The sequence below is a fragment of the Crotalus tigris genome, unplaced genomic scaffold (assembly GCF_016545835.1).
Source record: "Crotalus tigris isolate CLP2741 ecotype Arizona unplaced genomic scaffold, ASM1654583v1 scf7180000018340.3345759, whole genome shotgun sequence".
NCBI classification, from domain to species: Eukaryota; Metazoa; Chordata; class Lepidosauria; order Squamata; family Viperidae; genus Crotalus; species Crotalus tigris.
The window spans coordinates 1,334,646-1,354,123 of NW_024096953.1; the positions used below are offsets into that span (position 1 = coordinate 1,334,646).

General features: G+C 47.6%; 3 protein-coding genes across 5 annotated transcripts; all 3 read right to left on the reverse strand.

Moving 5' to 3' along the window:
- Positions 1–785: 785 nt before the first annotated feature.
- REXO2 (RNA exonuclease 2) lies at positions 786–7,181 on the reverse strand. Of its 3 annotated transcripts, none has more exons than XM_039350491.1 (7): positions 6,969–7,181; positions 6,154–6,237; positions 4,590–4,667; positions 3,752–3,863; positions 3,104–3,212; positions 2,190–2,243; positions 786–1,181 (listed from the first exon to the last, which is right to left on the reverse strand). In XM_039350491.1, exons 1-7 carry the CDS (start codon positions 7,098–7,100, stop codon positions 1,052–1,054), a joined length of 699 nt encoding a protein of 232 aa, XP_039206425.1. In that variant the 5' UTR covers positions 7,101–7,181; the 3' UTR covers positions 786–1,051. The 3 variants fall into 3 exon arrangements, with proteins under 3 accessions (XP_039206425.1, XP_039206426.1, XP_039206428.1); XM_039350492.1 differs by having other exon boundaries at positions 6,154–6,351; XM_039350494.1 differs by having other exon boundaries at positions 6,154–6,385.
- A 1,307-nt stretch (positions 7,182–8,488) lies between these two features.
- Positions 8,489–14,527, reverse strand: RBM7 (RNA binding motif protein 7). The gene is given in 6 exon segments (XM_039350489.1): positions 8,489–10,231; positions 10,234–10,525; positions 11,325–11,403; positions 11,783–11,888; positions 12,746–12,908; positions 14,374–14,527. Coding segments are annotated over 6 exon segments (786 nt in total). The 5' UTR covers positions 14,464–14,527; the 3' UTR covers positions 8,489–10,175.
- An 886-nt stretch (positions 14,528–15,413) lies between these two features.
- Positions 15,414–17,957, reverse strand: LOC120311236 (nicotinamide N-methyltransferase-like). Its single transcript, XM_039350487.1, has 3 exons — positions 17,729–17,957; positions 16,967–17,174; positions 15,414–16,272 (listed from the first exon to the last, which is right to left on the reverse strand). The coding sequence occupies exons 1-3, from the start codon at positions 17,883–17,885 to the stop codon at positions 15,846–15,848; spliced, it is 792 nt and encodes a 263-aa protein (XP_039206421.1). The 5' UTR covers positions 17,886–17,957; the 3' UTR covers positions 15,414–15,845.
- Between the last annotated feature and the right edge of the window lie 1,521 nt (positions 17,958–19,478).

Below are 19,478 nucleotides of genomic sequence, written 5' to 3' on the forward strand. Positions count from 1 at the left end.
AGCAGCTTTTAAAAACTTAGTTTCAATTTTCTATTTCTCAAAGACAAAACTGCAACCTTAAGATTTATGTTAGTTGTATTTTTTCTGCCATTGTCTTAATCCTTCGCTGCTTTGTTTTTCTCGGTAGCCTTCAGTTGTCACAGGAAGCGGCTGCCCTGGCAGCTTCAGCTGAGGCTCTGCTCCAACTGACTCTACCTGGGTCCCCGCATCCAAGAGGACGAAGGCTTCTCCCCACCACCACAGGCTACAAGGCAAGACCATGCTGGATGCCTATGGAGATTCTCAGGCAGAACTGAAGAAGCTTCTTGGATAAGAAGCGAAACGTTTTCCAAGAAAAAAACCAAGTCCATTTGCCTTTTGGAAAAGCACCTTTGGGCCAAACTGGACGAGGCGTCTAAAGTTGTTTCTCAGAAGACGGAGCTCTGTCAGGGCTCCAGGCGTTCCTAACAGATTACACCGGATGGCCTATACCAAAATGACACCAAATCTTTTAAGATTCAGCTTTGCACCGGACAGTGAAGGATGCATTACGTTTAGGAGGCAAACCTATTGCCTTGCCAGAGATTATTCAGATGATTTTACAGTCCACACACTACCTGTCTCCATATTCCCCTTCTGGAACAGAATGAGAGAATTAATCTGCCTCATGAAGTAGCTGCGACAGCCGAGATGATAAAAGGCGGCATAAATGAGATCCTGCTAATGCCCCCACATCTCCTCCTCCTCCACCACCACCACCACCACCACCACCACCACGGAGCCACGGGAGACAAGGAAAAGGCAACTATTTTGCAGTGAGGTTGATTTTAATTCTGAAACAAATGAGGGGGTTTGGGCCAAATGAAAGCAATTCTCCAAGGAAAGAAGGTATTCTGTCCTTTTGAACTGAACAACCACCGAGAGTCAGGGGCAGGCCTTGAACGCCTGTCCCATCTGGGATCCTGTCACATCGCCCTCTTGAGACAACAACGGAGCTGAAAGGTTCTTCTTCTCTTCAGCAGGAAGACTGCCCTGGGCTCTGGAGGTTTTCCTAAAGGATCGGGATGCAGGATCAACTAACAGACTGTTCACTTTCCCCATTTTCGACCAGTTTTCTTTTCTTTTCGTCTGTTTTCCTTTTAAAGATGTTATTTCTGTAGAACTGCAATTCTTTGATGCTCTCCCGGATGTCATCCAGGGCTCTAAAAAAATAATTCAGGAAGTCAATATATTTTACCGATAAGGAAACAGTCACACTTTTATATTATTTTATGATGTGGTTAGCAAACTGCCTAGAGTCACTTAGGTGAGATGAGCGGTGTAGAAATTTGATAAATAAATGAGGAATACAAACGCAAGTTTTGCACTCTCAGTAGGGAGAGGAAGTTCTATTGAAATCCATCTTTCTGTGCAATGAATGCCTGAGAATGGAAAGAATTCTGAGGCAGCAAAAATATTCAACACAAATTCAAAGCTCTTCCTATCGTGCTGCTTGCCCTGCATTCATACAGACAAGCAACTACTGAAAAAAATTAAGGCTGGAAAAACTGGCCCGTTTCTACCAATTCCAGCTGTAGGGGGCATGTCTTCTTCGACTTGATTACATCTCAAAGCCTTTTGGTCTGTTTTCCAAGCTGAGCCCTCTGCTCGAATATCTAGGGACCGTGCCACCCGCGGAACTGGGGGGATTATGGGGGCCTGTTTCATTCTCCATGTTATTCCCAGAGATGCAGATCAGGGGGGGCTCAGAGGAGCCCCCAACTCAGATTGCATAGTACTGGAGCAGCTTTTCAAATGGTTCCCTGCCAGCTCATCCTTCCATGGCAGCAGAAGGGCCACGACAACTGCCCTTACCAACTCAGAGCTGCCAGCTGTAAATTCTGGGAAATCAGAAGTCTGAAGAAGGGAATGGGATGGGGGTAACAGGACCCAGCCTTCCCCCAGCCTGTGGAGGTGTTAAACCTGGCGCTCCTGTCAGTTGGGAATTCTGGAAATTGAAACCCCAACATCACTGAAGGCCTTTGCTAAAGGAGGGAACATCCCTAGTTGCAGACTGCGGAGCCCTTCCTCAGCTGCGGAGGATGCCCACAAGGTAACTGTGCCAGCTGCCCTTAAGCTCTTTGCATAAATCATGCTGGGCAGAAGAAGCAGGAATGAAATGCTGAAAGAGTTTAGGAGCAGACAGACACCCCCCCCCCCTGAGAGCTCACCTATGAGAAGCAGACTTCTTGGGAGCAATCTCGTAGTCCTCAGGATACCAGCGCCTGGATGAGAAGAAGGAACAATTGTCTCCCTGCTGAGAAACCCAAAGGAGCTGCCCATGCAGAAGCCACACCAACGGAGGGCCGGCAGATGCTCGGAAGAACCGAGGCCATGAGATTCAAGTGCTGGCAATTCAGCTTTACTGAAAACAGTTTGCGGTCTGTAAACACTTTTTCTAAAAACAGATATTATTTGTCAACCTCCACTCCTAAAAAGGCCACGACAAACAGAAATACAGGTAACCCTTGACTTACAACAGTTCAGTTAGTGACCATGCAAAGTTACAACCGCACCGACTCCATTTTCCACACGTATGGCCGTTGCAGCATGCATCCCCATGGCCACGTGAGCACATGAACGAGAGTTGCAGAGTCCCGGGGGCCACGTGGCCGCCTCTTGCCAGCTCCTAACAAGCCCAGTCCAGGGGGAAGCCGGATTCACTCAACAACCCTGTTATTCACTTAATGACTGTGGTGATTCTCTTAACAAGTATGGTGAGAAAGGTCATAAAGTGGGCAAAATTCACTTAACAACTGTCTTCTTTAGCAACAGAAATATTGGGCTCAGTTGTGGTGATAAGTCAAGGACTATATATACATTTTCAGCAAAGCCAAGTGGAAAGTATGAAGTTCTTAAAATCTCCACCTAATTCTAGGGCAGGAGAACTGTGACATGTTGCCTAAATGCCAGGTATTTTCCTGAAAGGAGTCTCTGCCTCGCTGGGCTACACTCTCCAACCTCTGCTCCCATCAGGCGAGTCTCCCCATTCCACCCTCCCGCCCCCCCCCACCAACTGGATCCCCCGGCTGGGAAGTCTGGTGGGTGCCAGCTTGAAGAAGTCCAGCATTGGGCGCTCATTAACCTGCAGAGTTCCTTCAAGGTGCTGACGTCGATGATCCGGTAATGGAGATGCTTCATGAACTGCGGCATGTGTTTGTCCAGAAACTTCTTATCAGCATGAACAGAGTTTCCTACAGGAGAGGCAAAAGCACCACATCAAACCAGGATGCTCGGCCGGGAGATGGAGAAAAAGGCAAAGGCCAACATTTCATCTCTGTCCATCAGAGCCAAGCCTGGATTTAACAGACTAAAGGTGCATTGAAGCCAAATGTCCATTAAATGGAGGGCTATCCTGAACACCAAAGCAACAAGCTACAGTTAATCCAGTTAACCTTGCTGCCCTCTTTCCCCTCCACAGCTCCCAGCCTGGCCACCCCATTGGCCTGGCTCCCCCCACTCCCCCCACTCCCACCTCCAGCTGCCAGGGCCAGCTCCATGCCACTCTCTTGCAGGGTCCTTCTCCATTAACACTGAAATCCATTAAGCCAACCACTGCGGTGCTTCTCAACTTCTCCAGCTTTAAGTTGTGTGAACTTCAACTCCCAGAATTCCTCCAAGCAGCCTGCTGGCTGGGTATTTCTGGGAGTTGAAGGCCACACATCTTAAAAGCTGCCAAACTTGGGGAATCCCGGTTTAAAAGATTGAAAGAGGCAAAGCTCACTGCTCCAACCTGCAAGAGGGCAGAGCCCTGGTGGAGTCTGTTGCCGGATGAAAGACAGAAACTCGTACTCTGCTTGGCGCAGGGAGATCGTGCTCTCTTTCACTGCCTTGGTAAGACCGGACTGTGAGAAAAGAGAAGTGAAAAGAAAAGTGAAGCTGCTTGTGCATCAAGAGAGTCACTCAGATCCAACCACCACATGCTTCAAGGGACCCATTTCTGAGGGTTGTTGCCCAAGACGGGGACTCGGAGCAGCAAGGCGAGGGCTGACTAGGGTTGGGGGAGGAGTTTTGGAATAAGGACACCTCGAAGATGCCAGAAGGAGTTTAAGAAGGGGTAAGCAGGTGCTATTATTTAAGAGCATCTGAAGGATCTCTAGAGACCCCCACTCCAGGGGAACCAGGGAAAGAAGACTGACTGAGCCCACCACTGAAAAAGCTGCAGACATGGGCAGGACCCTGGCCCAATTGCTGGGGGGAATTATTCCTTGGCAACACAAACGTCAATGGCCTTCCCATACATGAGCTCCATTTTAGTTCCTCTAACAAAGAATGGGAGAATCGGGAAAAAGATTTTAATTCAAATATCAGGTTCCAGCAGGCATGGAATGGGCGACCTCCGAGTCTCCAAGCTTTGGTTTTGCTGGCTGCAGCTTTGATGCCAACATCAGGGCGATTCTGGCTTGCCCACCTCTGTGCTACAAAACCACTGAACCGTTCCCCAAGGAAAAGGATCCCTTCCTTTGGAGGGGCAAAAGGGAACCCTAGGAAGGAGGTGGGATGGTGAAGCTGAGAAGACGAAACTGTTTTTCTTACTTGGGCACAAAATTCTAAGAAACTGGAGGTTTTACCTTCCCGTGATGCTCTTTGCACCAGTCTGACATGCCGTCAAGCAACTCATCGGGCTGGTTAATGATCAGGTTAGGACCCTATCAACGAAGAGAAGACATTTATGAATGAATGAATGAATGAATGAATGAACGAATGGAATGAAAATTTATACGGCCACCCAACTGGAAGCAGCTCCCCCCGGAGATTAGGACCGCTAACACTCTGTTGGTTTTCCGCAAGCTGCTTAAGACCTGGCTTTTCCGGCAGGCCTGGGCTTTATAAAATCTGACCCCTGGATGAATGTTACTGTATTGTTTGTCTTGTTAAGTTATATTGTGTTTTTATTGTTAGCCGCCCGTAGCCGCCCGGAGTCCTGCGGGAGTGGGGCGGTCTATAAATTTTAATAAATAAATAAATAATAATAAATAAACTGACCATTAGTGACTCTGGGCAGCTCACAAGGATAAAATGCCCAATACAAAAATAATAAAACGCAATAACCCCCACGCCTCCCTGGAGACAACAATCCATAAGGCAAAGAAGGTCAGATCAGACCACTGCCATACTGGGACTGCAAGGCCAGAGCTGAAAAATGGGTAGGGACCTCCTGTAATGGACCCCAGTCTCAGGGCATCGGCCACCCCGTACTTGTGGATGTCCCTGACATTCCTGGCTGATTTCAGGGCAAACAGCCTCTGAACCCAAAAGGATTTTCCAACAATTGAGCCAGATTCTTTTTATGTTCAGGTGCAATGTTCACTCTCAGCCATGTCAGCCTCCCTCACATCTAACAAAAAAGAACATGACTCTTTCCCACAGAGAAACCAGGCCAAGCATGCCGATTCTTATTTGAGTTTTTAGGAATCCAGCAGTCAGCAAACAGAAGCTTGTTCCAGAACTTGTGAGGTTCACAGTAGGCCGCTCGTATCCCCACATAAAGTATGGTTCTGTCTCATCATCTCTAGCAGCTTTCTCCACTAGAGAGGAGCAGGTCAGGTCCTGCACTCATCCAACAATCTCATGCTAATTAGAAGAATCCACCTCTTCTAATTTTCTCCCATTTTTTTAATCTACTGCTTATATCTAGAGGTGTGGGCCATCCTTTGCAAAAATAAAAGAGGATATAATCAAACATCTGTTACAAAGAAAAGCAGGAACAGAAGAGAGGGAAAAGAAGAAACTTAAAAACATAGCAGTCAGAAGCCCAGCCACTTTTCACTGAAGGTTTCACAATTCCTTTTGTAAACAATAAATCTGTCTTGTCAAGAGAAGTAACAGGCAGCACCTCATTGAGGGAGCATGCAGATTTATGCTGCAGTGGGATTCACGTTTTCTCAGAAGCCACCGGGAGAGAAAACAGCTGTAAGCCAGCCAGCTGTCCAGTTTGTCGTGCCTTGCCCAGTTGGCAGCAGCCGTTCCCCAGCCTGGAAACATCTGGACATTTCAGGCGGAGAAAGAGGATTTCATCAGCCAGAGGCCTGCAGAGAACTCAGTGCCAAGACATTCCCACCTGAGTCCATCACTCAGGAGAACGTGGAAACCTTTAACTAACCATCAGGATAGCCAGGAGGAGCTGCAACTTACTTCGGCCAGGATGTTCAGCCCTGAATCTGTGATGAGGCAAGCCATCTCCAGGATCTGGTCTTTTTCAATGTCGAGGCCGGTCATCTGAGGGTCCGAGAAGCAAAGCCAGTGGGTGCCCGGCAGCGGAAGATTGTGGGAATTAGGTTTAACCTTCCACTACTGATGGGGGATGGGGGGAGGCTTTCGGAGCGAGGGGGGCTGTCAGGAGAAAGGGGAAGAAGTTCACCCCCACCTGTGCAAGAGGAGAAGGCAACGGGGTGACAATGACTACGGAGAACCTGCAAGGGCCACCAGTGGAGGGGTCCCCACACCTTCTCCCCTTGGTGGGATGATGCTTTTTGCAGCTGGCCTGGGCACCAGGAGGCCGGGGTCTCCTAGCCTTATCAAGCCAGACCCCTTGACCGACTGGCCATGCTCTACCCGCAATGCGGCTCTGAAGTCTCCCCAAACGCCCTGCGGATTCTGGCACCGAAGCCAAAACTCCAACCCCCCCCCCATCAAATGGGGAGCACATGAAGGGGGGGGGGTCCTTCTGGCCCTTCATTTTACAGCATGCAGACCCCAGGAACGCCCCCCGCCCCCCCATTGGCTTCTGCCTGCCTGGTATGAAGGGAGGAAGTTGAGCCACCCCCCGTTCAGCAGAGGGCCAGGGAGGAGACGCACCCTCAGATCCAAGCCCCCCCCCCAACCTGGGGAGGGAGCTGCCGGGTGCCGTTTTAGAAGGGGCCAGCCCCCCGGCCCCCGCCCCATGGGGACCCCCCTGCCTGTCCCCTCTCTGTTCTCCCCCGGGACTTCGGCTCGCCCCGGCCCCTCACCTCCAGGTCCACCCAGACGATCCTCTGGCCCATCAGGGCGGCCGCCTCGGCCATGGCTCGCCTCCCGCCGCGCCCCGGGCCGCCTCCGCAGAGCCGCAGCCAGCCGCGCGCGCTTCCGCCAACGCCACGCATCCCCGCCGAAGTCGCCGGAGACTACGGCTCCCGGCAGGCCGCGCGCCACCGCGCCCCGCTCGACGCCGGCTGCGGCACCGTCGCAATGGCTGCCGGGAGGCGGAGTCCTGAGACGAGCCCCGAGACCAGGCGTCCCCGCCGCGCCTAGCATGCTGGGAAGCGTAGTCCTTTCCCCAAAACCATGGCAGAAGCCTCCGCATTGGCGGTCGGAGGGCCACCCGAGACCCCCAGACCGGGGCTGCCCACCTCCCCGGCTGGGAAAGGAAATCCAGCAGCGCCCCCCCCCCCCACGGGCTGCTCTAGGCGGTCTCTCTGCCAAGAGGGGCTGCTAACCTTTGTCCTGTTGCCGAGCAGAGGGAGCAAAGCGAGCAGAAGAGGGAGGCGGAGGCGCCCGGAAGGACCAGAAGCTGCACTTCCAAGGCCAGAGAGGGGAGCCTCCTGGGTGGGCTTTGCGGAACCGCTTCTGCCTCTGTCCCAGAGGAGGGGGCGCCGTCGCTCCTGAAGGAACCTGCATTCCACCCCCTTCAAGCAGCAGCAAACAGCTGGTGCAGCCCAGCTGCCAAAAGCCCTCAGAGGCCTCCTTTCAAGCAGGCCTACGATTCTCAGCCCCAACATGCTGGGAGACAGCAATCTCAATACGTTCGTTCTTTTGAGTATGAATTGGGAAGGAAAAAATGGCAGTAACTATTTTGAATCTATGTAACCTCGTATAGCTCTATGTAACCCTAACTAGAGAGCATGTATCAGTATGTTAGAATATCTGGCATTTATTGGGTTAAATGCTGGGTTTGTTGATGGGTCAGTGGGAGGCATTGGGAGACTTCCTGGACACAAGCCAGATTGGAATGTCTTTGTCTGAAAGAAGCATGGGCCCCGTTATAAACATGGTATGGAAGAGAGCATCATTCTTTTACCTGTAGGAATGGACAAAAGGTGTATTTCCCAGAAGTAACAGCCACATGAAATGCAAGTAATCTTTCTGATTAAAATATATTTTTGTTATGAAATCATTTCTATTGAGTTATCTATCTGACTTGATTTAAAAGAAGGCGTTTTTAACTCAGAGTCAGAATAGTAACAGAAGATAAAGCGACCTATGACTGAAGAGAAAGAACAAAGGGGGCATTTAATATCCACCCCACACAAGATTTGGACATCCAGAATATACAGCCCCTCTTGGGGGGGAGGAAGCAGATCAATTCTGCCAGATCCTCTCTAGGAATTTAGATTTTAGGGGGAACAGGGAGATTAAGGTATTCAAACCATGCAGGCATTTTCAGACAGGTGCACATAGCTGACTCCATATGAGATGCAAATACATTTGGAAAACTGAAAAGAACCACTAGTTATGATTTTAGACCTTACAAAATTTTGTTTGCACACACAGAACAGTTTTACAAGAAAAGAATTTATTTTTTGCCATTATATACATATACATAAGCCTAAGGAAGGGCATGTTTAATACTCTCAAAGATATTTCTTGGAAAAATGTTAGAAATAAATTTTAGGGGCTTTATAAAATTATGGCATCATCAAAAACATGGTCATTGAAATACTAATAGAAAATAGATTTTATATATGAGCAATGTTGTCAACATTAATATAACAAAAATCAACCCCTTCAGACATGCAGTACAACCAAGGCTTAAAAACTTTCTTCTCAAAACAAAAAGGGAAAAAAGCAAAGCAGCAACAGCAGCAAAAAACACTAGTTATGTTCCTTCGGGAATTCTGTTTGGTAGAAAAATAATAGTGATCTTGAGACTGTAGAAGTGGGAAAGAGATTAGGATGAACCAGGTTACAACTGCTGCTTCTTCTTCCCTAAAAGGATATGGCTCCAAGTGAAACGTATACCAATTGCAAATGCAGGCTGAGTACTAATTTCACTCAAAGCAGCAATTTGAAACACAATCTGTGCCCAGAAACACAAACACTTAATTACCACTCCAATGACTAATGTTAAAGGAAGCACTGGGGATGTACACTGAAGCCAAGTGAAAGCTAGGCCTGCTAGTTTCCTACAATTAAAAGTGCCCCTAGTCTAAAACACTTTTTCCGAAGTGCCACATCAAGATTTTTCAGAATACAAAGAACTACAGTTGCATGCAGTGATGGCATTTCAGACGCAAAATCCAGGAAAGGGATGGGAAGTGTAAACACTGGGGGACTGAAAAGCAAGATTTTACTCTCCAGGTACTGAGTATTTTGAGTTCCTCAGGAACTAGTCATTTTATGATGAAATGTTTACTTATAAGCTTGTAATGGGTGCATATTCTCATCAATACTTACCTCTTTCTCATTTCATTGAATATTGGTTTTCTAATTTTACCTAAATTAGAAATTTCTAATTTTTAAAGTGTTTTACAAAAAAACGTTGATTTTTTTCTACATATGTAGTACGGGGCAGAGGCATGCAATAATTTCCTGAGAAGCAGTAATCACTTAATGATACTGCAGGCTCTCCTTAATATAAAAACCATGAGATCAGATCAACTAAAAAAAAAACTAAGGAGTCTGTTAGTATAAATAACACATCCTTCATTACCGATTATCAAATTCTCTAGCAAATTTGCTCTATTTGTAGATCTCACAAGGCAAAACACTTAATACAACGAATATTCAATAATTTCATTCCCGTAGCAAAACACTGTTACCCAAATTATCAACGGTCACCAAACTTTCTCCTTCCCGGCCCTTTTCTGAGCAACACCAGAACCACCTCAGGGGCTCTTGTATAAAAATACCAACACTGGTTTTAAAATAAAACCAAAGCAGCAGAACTTTTTTCCTTATAAAATAAACACAATGTCTTCTTTTCTTTACCTGTTTAAAAGTGTGGCACTTTTTTCTTCTTCTTTCTTTTGCCTAAACCCTGAGGGGAAGTTAATACAATTCAAAAATTATTTTCTCTCAAAATACACATTGCAGATGATACGTATAAAACTTTTTTTTTTAAAAAGGTAACTTATGGAGTTACCATCTACAAGCTCTTCATAAAGACAAGAAAAGAAGCTTTAAAAAGGGAAAGAACCGTCAAGAAAAAATGTTCATAAAATCCGTTCATAAAATACTTGCTAGTGACGGGAAGGGTGCCATTTGCCATCTTGGAAACGCTGGCTGTCGTAATTCAGCTCCAGCCCCCATAGTTCCTGTCATCGTGGTAATGCTCTTCCCGGTTCCCTCGGAAGGCGTAATTGGAGCCGCAGTCCACAACCCCCCTCTGCTCCTGGCCGTGGTGCCTGTGGCCAGACTGGTACGGGTGGGAAGCCACTCTGCCCTTGCGGGGAGGCTCAGAGCGCCAGTGCGCTGGGGAGGCCGAGGACCGGGGGAAGGAGTAACCCTGCTGGCCTGCAGGCAAAGACTCCGGAAGCGAAGAGCTGTGTCTTCCACCATACGATGGGACCTGCTGCCATGCCAAAGTCATCTGGACAGGGAGGCAAGAGGCTTGGGTCACCAGCAATCTTCAGCAAGAGGGGCAAGGAGGGCCCTGCTGCCAAGAAGAATTCCCATGGCAGGGGTAGCCTCTGCCAAACCCCAGTGTCCACCCCCCTCCTCCTCCCAGCTGAGAATGTTAGGAAGGCTTCTCAGCCCTCAACTGCAGCCGTTGAATGTGCAGAGGTGGAAGTATTCTCCGCCAAGCAACGGAGGGCAGAGGAAAACGTCTCTTCTGTTTTGAGCCTCCCAGAGTTCTAGAGCGGGGGTCTCCAAAATTGGCCACTTTAAGACTTGTGGACTTCAACTCCATGCTGGCTGAGGAATTCTGGGAGTTGAAATCCGCAAGTCTTAAAGTGGCCAAGTTTGCAGAGCCCTGCTCTAGAGGGAACCAACAAGGAGGATGCCTGAGGAAGACAAAGCACTGTGACAAGACAATATGGACCATCAATGCACACATTTCTTTATTTCACTCGCGTATAAATGTGTACAAGACCTTCCACTGGAGCCATTCATAAAATCTTTAGGGTGGGGGCAGTTATCATGCAGGGAAGGAAGTAATCCATAGCATGTGGGGAAAAAGGGCTTAGAAAAACTGGTGGACTAATGAATTGTCAAGTTTGATGTTACTTGAGATAACTGCAGCACAAAATAAACATGGCTGATGTTGCAGGAATTCTGCATGTTAAGAAAAGACCACTGCCCCGAGTGGAAAATACAGGCTCACACCCCATATGTGAACCCTCAAGAGATCTGTGCTCTTCCAAATCGCACTGGGGAAGACCACTCACCATGGCCTTTGTTTGATGGTTGTCTAGAGGTGAGAAGGATCTCTGAACAGCTGACATGTTCTCGCTGTTCCTCTCGAATCTGTTAGGTTGAAACCAGAAATAATTTTAATAAAGTTCACATTCAATTTTTTTTCCAAGCAAGGAACATTTCATATATTTGTAAACTAACCACATATGGCACCTTTTTAAAGAAAATTATAATTAACCAGTTTTATAATAGGCATATTTGTCAAATGCCTCAGAAGGAAACCTAGTAATTATTTCAAATCATGGATCATAATTCAGTATTCTGAAAAGTATTCAGAACATTTGTTTTAATTAGTTTTGAAATATTTTTAAATAACATTCAGCTGTTATTTCTTCTCCATTTTAGTGTGTTCATTTCATGAATTTCATTTTTCACCCTGACTACACTATGCAAATTATGCCAATTTAAAAGCCAGCAGAGAAGCCCTCACCTGTTGCTGTATGCTGCTGCTAGATGCTGTGGACTTGAGGGGTTTCCGTTTGCAAATCCATGGGGGGCACATGGTGAAGTGACCTCTTGAGATGCATGACTGCTCCCTGAAACACATTTTGGGAGACGAACTAAAGCAAGACTCCAGAGGGAGACAAACTGCGAGATGCCAGCAGCCAGAAACCAAGATGGAGCAATTAATTGGCTCTGAGGTATCACACCAGAGTACTACTACAGCACGCAAACAGATTTCCAAAACAAATGCTGCAACCTTCTGAAATACCCAGTAGGTGATAATGCAATCACAATGCAACACTAAAGTCCAAGTTAACTGCAGTCCCATGTCGGCTGAAAAGGAGCCATCCTGAGCTGAAAAAGAACTAAGAACATTCTTTCAAACAAATATATCAGCCCCAATTTGCAAAAGTTAATTTCACATTTTTGTTTAAAGCAGAAGTGAGACTTAAAGTGTATTGACACACTGAAATCAAGACTCCAGAATTCATTTCAGCAATGGGGCAGAATTGAGAATAAATTTATTTAAAGTAGAATGTTTTGTGGTAACAGCAGATTGTATTTCACAACTGAACAACTCAAAATGCATGCAGCATTCAAGGAAACAGAACTATTATTTGTGGCACAATGGTTTTAGGATCTTTATAATATTTAGATGCATCATGTATTTAAATATAAAATTAACTAAAATTTAGAAGATCCCAGCAGATGGTTCTCCAACACTGACAAACTATCCTCTTCTCAAAAGAATTAGTTCATGTTAATACATAGACAATGCGGTGTCACTATTATCATATCTTCTATTTAAAGGTTTGGCAACTGTTTAATTCAGCATGGTTACATACAGCAATTTGGACTAATAATTTACACACTAGAGCTCTAAGGGAAGTAATAAAATCCTTCTACTTTGCCAAGATTATCTAGGCTGCTTGAAACATTTTATGGATACCTGATCGGAACTGAATTTTGAGTGGTCTCCCAAAAAGTTTGATCCCATTAAGCAGACTCATGCCATAGGGAACAGATTCTTCATGTTTGAAATTCACAAATGCAAACTGTTTTGGTTTCCCATCCCTGTCGTTCGGGATCTTTACTTTAATGACTGGGCCTGCCTGCAAACCAAGAAACAAAACAAAACATTAAATAAAAATAGACCATCTCTTTCCTGGCATGTATGTCGCTTAACACGCCCATGTTTCAAATAAATCTTTGAAGAGGGGAAAACCCTCTGCCAATCAAACGGTCGATCAATTGTTATGATGGTTTTGCAAATATTTCCTCAACATTAAATGCTCTTATGTTTAGATTTTAAAAGCATTCTGTCCTGAAAATGAGAAACCAAGTCAACATCTTTCACACTCTCACAAATGGATGGAAAGAAGTTCCAACAGTTAAGTGCCAGACTCAAGTGAGAAGGGAATTATCATCGGAAAAAGTCCCATCAGAATGATGCTGAAGCTAATCTTATGGGCAAAAAGTGCCCAAGTTTCTTCAGGATGTAACCAATGACCATGCACTGAAGAACACACCAACCCAGCATGGGTAACAATACACCCTCAAAAAAAAGCAGCAGAAATCCCCTTTCCTTGTATTCCAAGGGAAATCAAACCTTTAACTCAGGGGTGTCCAGGGCAGGCTGGGGATTTCTGGGAGCTGAAGTCCACAGATATTAAAGTTGTTAAGGCTGGGCACCCCTGATTTCACCGATTTCAAGTTCGGACTTGATTCCCAATTAAAAAAGAGCACTGGTGCATGCAGTCCATCCATTGGGCTTGGCCACTCACAGGACACCTAAGGGGGCTCAGGGGAGGGCGGAGTGGGCACCCTGGGCAGCAGGAAGCCTCTTGAAGCTCTCCGCCTCCTCTTCCTTGGGGCCAGATAGATAAAAGAAAACGGGCAGCAGCCAGATCTGCAGCCTCTCCTTTTTGCCTCAGCTCATCCCAGTCCTGAGTGAGGAAGTCCCAGCCCAAGAACCACGGGGGGGGGTCAGTTTTCCCCCAGAGGTGCCTGGCCTTTCTCCAGACCTTGGGGGGGGAGGGGGGGCTCTCAGTTTGATTATTAAATTTATATGCCACCCAACTCACCGATTAACCAACTCTGGGCAAGAGATACATTTAATCATTTGTATTATTATTAATAATAACCTGGAAGGCGCAGGAAGGCTATCATCCGAGGCGGAGGGGGGGTTCTCCAGAGAAAGAGCCCCCACCCTTCCCCTCGTCCTTGGACGGTTTCTTCCCACGAGGAGCCCTCGCGGCATTTGCCTCCCCCTCCCCACGCAGAGCTGCCCCTCACCCCACCCTGGCTGGAGACCCTCGGCTGGATCCCCGGGAGGCCCTCAGCGGCCTTTGAGACCAAGGGGCAATCCTTAAAGCATTCCCTCCTCCCCCCAGCCTTGGAAACCCGCAGGCCGGCCTCTCTTCCTCAGCCAGGCAGCCAGCCAGCCTGCCTGCCTGCCTACCTCACAGGGGTGTTGGCGGGCGCGGGGGAGGCCTCCGATGAAGCGCCCCCGCGGCCTAGCTCAGCGGCGGGCCGGGAAGGAGAGACCCTCCCCGGCCTCCGCGCTCCGTCCCCTACCTGGTGGAAGAGCTCGAAGACCAGCTCCTCGGTCACGCGGGGGTCGAGGTTGCCCACGAAGAGCGTCCGGTCCGCCTCCGCCGCTCCCATCTCTTCCGCACGACGGCGGCTGCGGGGCGCATGCGCGCTAAGAAGAGCCGAACTTCGCAATCTCTCGCGGGCTCTCGGCTCCCCTCCCGGAACGGTCAACTGCGCAGGCGTAGAAGGTACGTTTTTGGTGGCTGCACAGCTGGAGAGGAACGGCGAGCGATGAGAGTCAAAAGGGTTAGGCGATTTGAATACGTGTCTCCGACCTCTCTGCTAGAGTCCCTGGTGAGTTTGAGAAGGGAGCAAGAAAGGAGGATTTTGCACGAAAGCGGCCCCGCCTGAAAAGCTTTTCCTTTTTAAAAAATTCTGTTGCCTCCTCGCTTTAGCCTCCCCTGAGCAGACTCTATTTTTTTAAAATACTTCCCTAAACCAGTACTTTAATCATTGGCACATAATCAATTCTTAATTACATAAACCAGCGCAGTAGATTGAAGCATCCCTAAAACCGGTTTTTCAAAGCGGTCGCCGGTCGTCCAAAAAAGAACTAAAAAGGCTCCTCGCCTGGACTGCCATCCGCCCGAAGCCGGTCTGGGGAGGAGGGGGAGCCCGAGCGCAACACCTGGGCTGCTGTTCATCGGAAGCGCCGCTCTTCTGCACGGTCCTCGGCAGGCGCTTCCTAAAGCGGCCCGCGCTTGGGTCATTCCAGCCGCAGGAATCCTGGAAAGCCAGCAGGTCGAGGGGCCCGGGACGTGTCTGCCTCTCCCAAAATTTAACCAGAAGGGACCAAATTTAAGCCACGGAGAGAAGCCAGCAAAAACGAGACTGGGCTCAACAAATGGGGTGCCTCTGTTTGTCGGCTGCAGAGAAAAATGTTCCTGATAATTCCCCCCGGTGCCCCTTGCCCACTCTGACCTAAGTTCCCCCTCCTCTTTCCTGGAAGCACGACCCCCCTCCCAATGCTGCCCCCTCTAGCTGCCCAGAGAAGCCACACGCACAAACTCGACACAAGGAAAGGAGATTTATTGATTTATTTAGCGTACGGCATATTACCAATGGACCAGCAATATAAACATTTCACCTATATCAGTAAAACACAATCAAATATAAATGGTAAAAAGATCTGTATTCAAATACCAGTCTATAGCCCATCTAACCATTGAAGCACAGCATCATTTAATTATTTTTTTAAAAAATCACACTGGACCAATATATACCCTCAGTTTACAGTTGATCACAATGTTATTGAACATGCACGTCAAGCAAAGCAGAAACCATCACACACCACAGAGATGCAAAAGGTTACTTTATTACACAGAAAACCATTTTCTATGCATCTTCTAGGAAAGGATCACAGAAGCCATGTGGTGTGTGCTTTCCCTAACTTGTATAACAAAATCCTTACAACGGCTGGGGAAGCTGGAAGTTACATTGACAGCTGCCTTATTTCATGGGCTACATTTCTGGGCAAGAAGGATGCACCGCCCTTTTGAATCCGCTTCGGACGGGGGGCAGTTGATTCTAGTCTCCTCAATCCATTTAATGAAAAAGCCAGCCTGCTTCACTGCCTCTTCTATTACCTCCCTCTCCAGGTAAAGGACAGAGAAACGATGTTGGCCAACCGTATAGTAGTGCCCTTCAAGGGATGAATTAAACAGGAGGTGCCCCCCTGGTTTCAGAAGGGAACTGATGTTCCTGAAGGCCGATCGGTAGGTGGGGATGTCTTTGAAAACTGCATCGAAGCACAGGGTGGAGAGCAGACAATCTGCAGGAGGAAGAACCAGCGGAGCCAAAGGGTTGGGTTGGGTCACATCACATTTCAGGTACTTCTTGACGGTTCTTCGGACCTTCTCTTCCTTCTCTGGCCATTTTTCCCTGGAGGGCAGAAAGATAGGAAGAGTATGACCTGCCTACATCCAAACTGAGGTCAATCTAGAGTTGTCCTTTTAATGGATAGAGATAGGGCAGGCTTCCCAGTTCTGCTGTCCTTCAAAAACAGGAAAGCACTTCTTTCCCTGATTCAAATATCAGTTTGGGACCTGGAAGTTCGAGGGCAGCGTTTCTCAATGGACGGCTTTGGCTAGAGAGACTCTGCTAAGATAGACCCACCAGGAGAAAGAGATTGGAAAGGAGAGGCTCAAAGAAGACATGGACCATTGAGGAAGAAATAACCTTGCAGGTCTTTCTGAAGCACTGCAGAAGAATTGAAACAGAGACCGGGTTTGGAACAACTAATTCTCCATTTCCTATCTGCTCAGAAGAAATTGTGGACTTGTTGCCACTTCGCTTTCATAGCAGAATTGACACAAAAGCCATGTCTCTATCTCAAGAGCAGCTAGCCATGCTTTCTGAAAAAGAGTCTCCCTTGGTTGTTCAATCTGGATTCTTCTGGTCTGCAGAGTTGTTTTCCTGTTAAGCTCCTGATTGCAAAATCTCTCTTGCTGCATTTTCATAAATGAAAAAAACTAGCAAAATTCGAAAGAAAGGCATCTGGTTGCCTTCCCTAGTTCAGTATAAATCAAGAGTTTTGAAAGTGTCAAAGCAAAAGCTACGTTCTTCCTCTACATACCTGTCTCCTTCCAACTCACAGACATATTTCACAATGGGGGTCCAATCAAAGGCTCCTGGCTCCTTCTTCAGCCATCGTTGAACTTCCTCGCGGTTCTGGAGAGCGTAATCGGTGGCTATGATCTCCCGGAATGACTCGCAGGCAGAGAGGAATTGATGGATGGTTGCGCCACTGCCAATGTCGATGAGGGTGTCTCCCTTGATGCCATCTGGAGCCCGTCAACCCAAACACAGTTTTTTTCAAGTTCCACATGCTTTGGGTCCTTCACATGTGCTATGCTACATGCTGGTGCCATTTTCTCCCATCTAAACTGTCCCAGAAACACCAGAAGCCCTTCGAAGAGCATCCTGAAGGCCACCTGATCACCTGGAAACCCCTTTTCATCTTAGCGTTCCCATGAACCTATTTCCAACCCACCCATTTGTCCCTCTCTCAAGAAAAAATAAACTGAAAGAGATTGGGGAAATTTCTTCCTTGGGTTTCATTTCCTGATCAGTCTGCAGAAAGGTTCAAGTAATAGAACATAGAATTAAAGGTCTGGAAGGGATGTTTGTGAACATGTTGGCATCTGACTTTTGTAAGCTACTTCCACTTGGTGGCTGTTTTTACCCAAAGAGGACCTCTAAGTGGTACAACTGATAATCAGCAGAGTTAGGAAAATGAAAGCATGACTTTGTGATCTGCCTCTTGGCTCCTCCTGACCATCTCAGATCAACAAGCTTCCCTCACCTTGAGGTTAAAATTGGGAAAGTCAACACTTACCTATGGTAAATGCCCTGTGGGCCCCTTTCAGGAAAAAGGTTACAAACTGACCCAGTCCACCATCCTCCAACTTAACTTTGTAGTAGTTTTCCAGATGGGCTCTGGGATTAAAATGCTCAGTGTAAAAATCTTTCCCTGTGTAAGACTCTTCCATCATCCCAGAAACACTTTTACCAATTTCTGGTTGTTCCTTTCATGCTCGGATGATTATTACACTTTGGTCTTTGCTGGCTCCACCTCCTGATTTCCCTTACAGACTGGTTTCTCAACAAAGATCATCTTTGCATGTCACAGCGTGAACATGTTGCTCACGTCTTGCCAACAGATTTGAAGCCAAGTCCTGCCCTGCCCTGATCTAATGAAACAAACATATGTCCCCATCCAGGGAGGGAGAAGTGACAGTTAGGAATGGACAAAATGGGATAACACATACCCCCAAACTGAATAGGAAGTCATGAGGCTTGGCAATAGAGGTAGAATAACCAAATATGGATCAATTGCAGAAATTGCAAATGGGCAAAGGACACATAGATTAAAGCAAAGTATAACTTCATAAAAGGTGATGGTTTGTGAAATTTGTAGTTCCCTATTTCTGGTATTCAATGGTATAAAATATGGTGCTTTGCTGTTGTTCAGAGTCTCGGCTCCGTTAGCAGCTGGGATCCTTTTGCTGAAATGCCTCAATGAAAGTGTTGCAAAGGTCCATCACTCCTGTCTGGCTCTGATTGGCTTCCGCAGCAGGCTGACCCCTTTTGGGGACAACAGAACACAGAATCACGGTGGTGGGGTGTGTGGAAGGCACCTGGAGCCTCCCCTTATGCAATCCGATATTCTCTCTTGGAAAAGAGGCATCAGAAGACACACACACACTCACACCCTTCCTCTCCAGGCAAGAACGCAAGGGGGAAAGGAAAGGTCCTCTCACCGGAGGTCAGGAGAAGTACAGTGGAAGAGACTTGGCAGAGAAAAGTGCCTTCAGGGCCACTTGTCCAAACAGCCAGGTCCGCTTCCCTTTTCTGACCACCCTACTTCTGGGGCAGAAAACATCTGTTTTGGGCTTGAAGCTTTTCTCGCATTGCGCCCAGCTGCCCCACTTCTCCTGGGAATCACCCTTTATCCTAGTTCAAGAGGCAGGTTCCCCCTCAAGGGAGCTGAAGGCCACCTCCATGCCTGGCCAACTCTTCCTTGGCACTTGGGACTGGGGAAAGTAATAGCCTTTCTATTTTGGGACCAGATGCCAGTGCAAGGGGCCAGGTTCCCCGGAATGCAGCTTTGCAGAGGGCTGCAGAGTCCCTACAGAATCTCACGGCTGCAGCATCCTGACTTAGTCCCGTGAGAGATCTGGGGGGCTGCAGAGGGAAATACCAGAGGGCATTTGGGGTTGCGAGCCTGGATGCCAGGCCAAAGGAGCCTCAGGGGGAGCTAAAATGAGGAGGTCATAATCCAGGGCCCAAAGTAAAAGAAAGGCATCTCTCAGTTCCCTGGGAATAAATCAAGTTATTTTCATAGCTGGCTGAGGAATTCCAGAAGTCCACCCATCTTTGAGATGCCAAGGAAGCAAAGCAGCTTCTGGAGCCATAAAGATCAGCTGAATCACCCAGCAGGGCCTGGGGCTGCCTGGGGTTCAGAAGAAGTATTTGTGCTCAAGAAGAGCTTGCAATGTTTGCACCAAAGAAACTTCTGCTGCCTCACTCATCCGATGAGGCGCAAAAGCAGCTTGGCAGACACTAGCAGCCAAATGAAGGGAGCT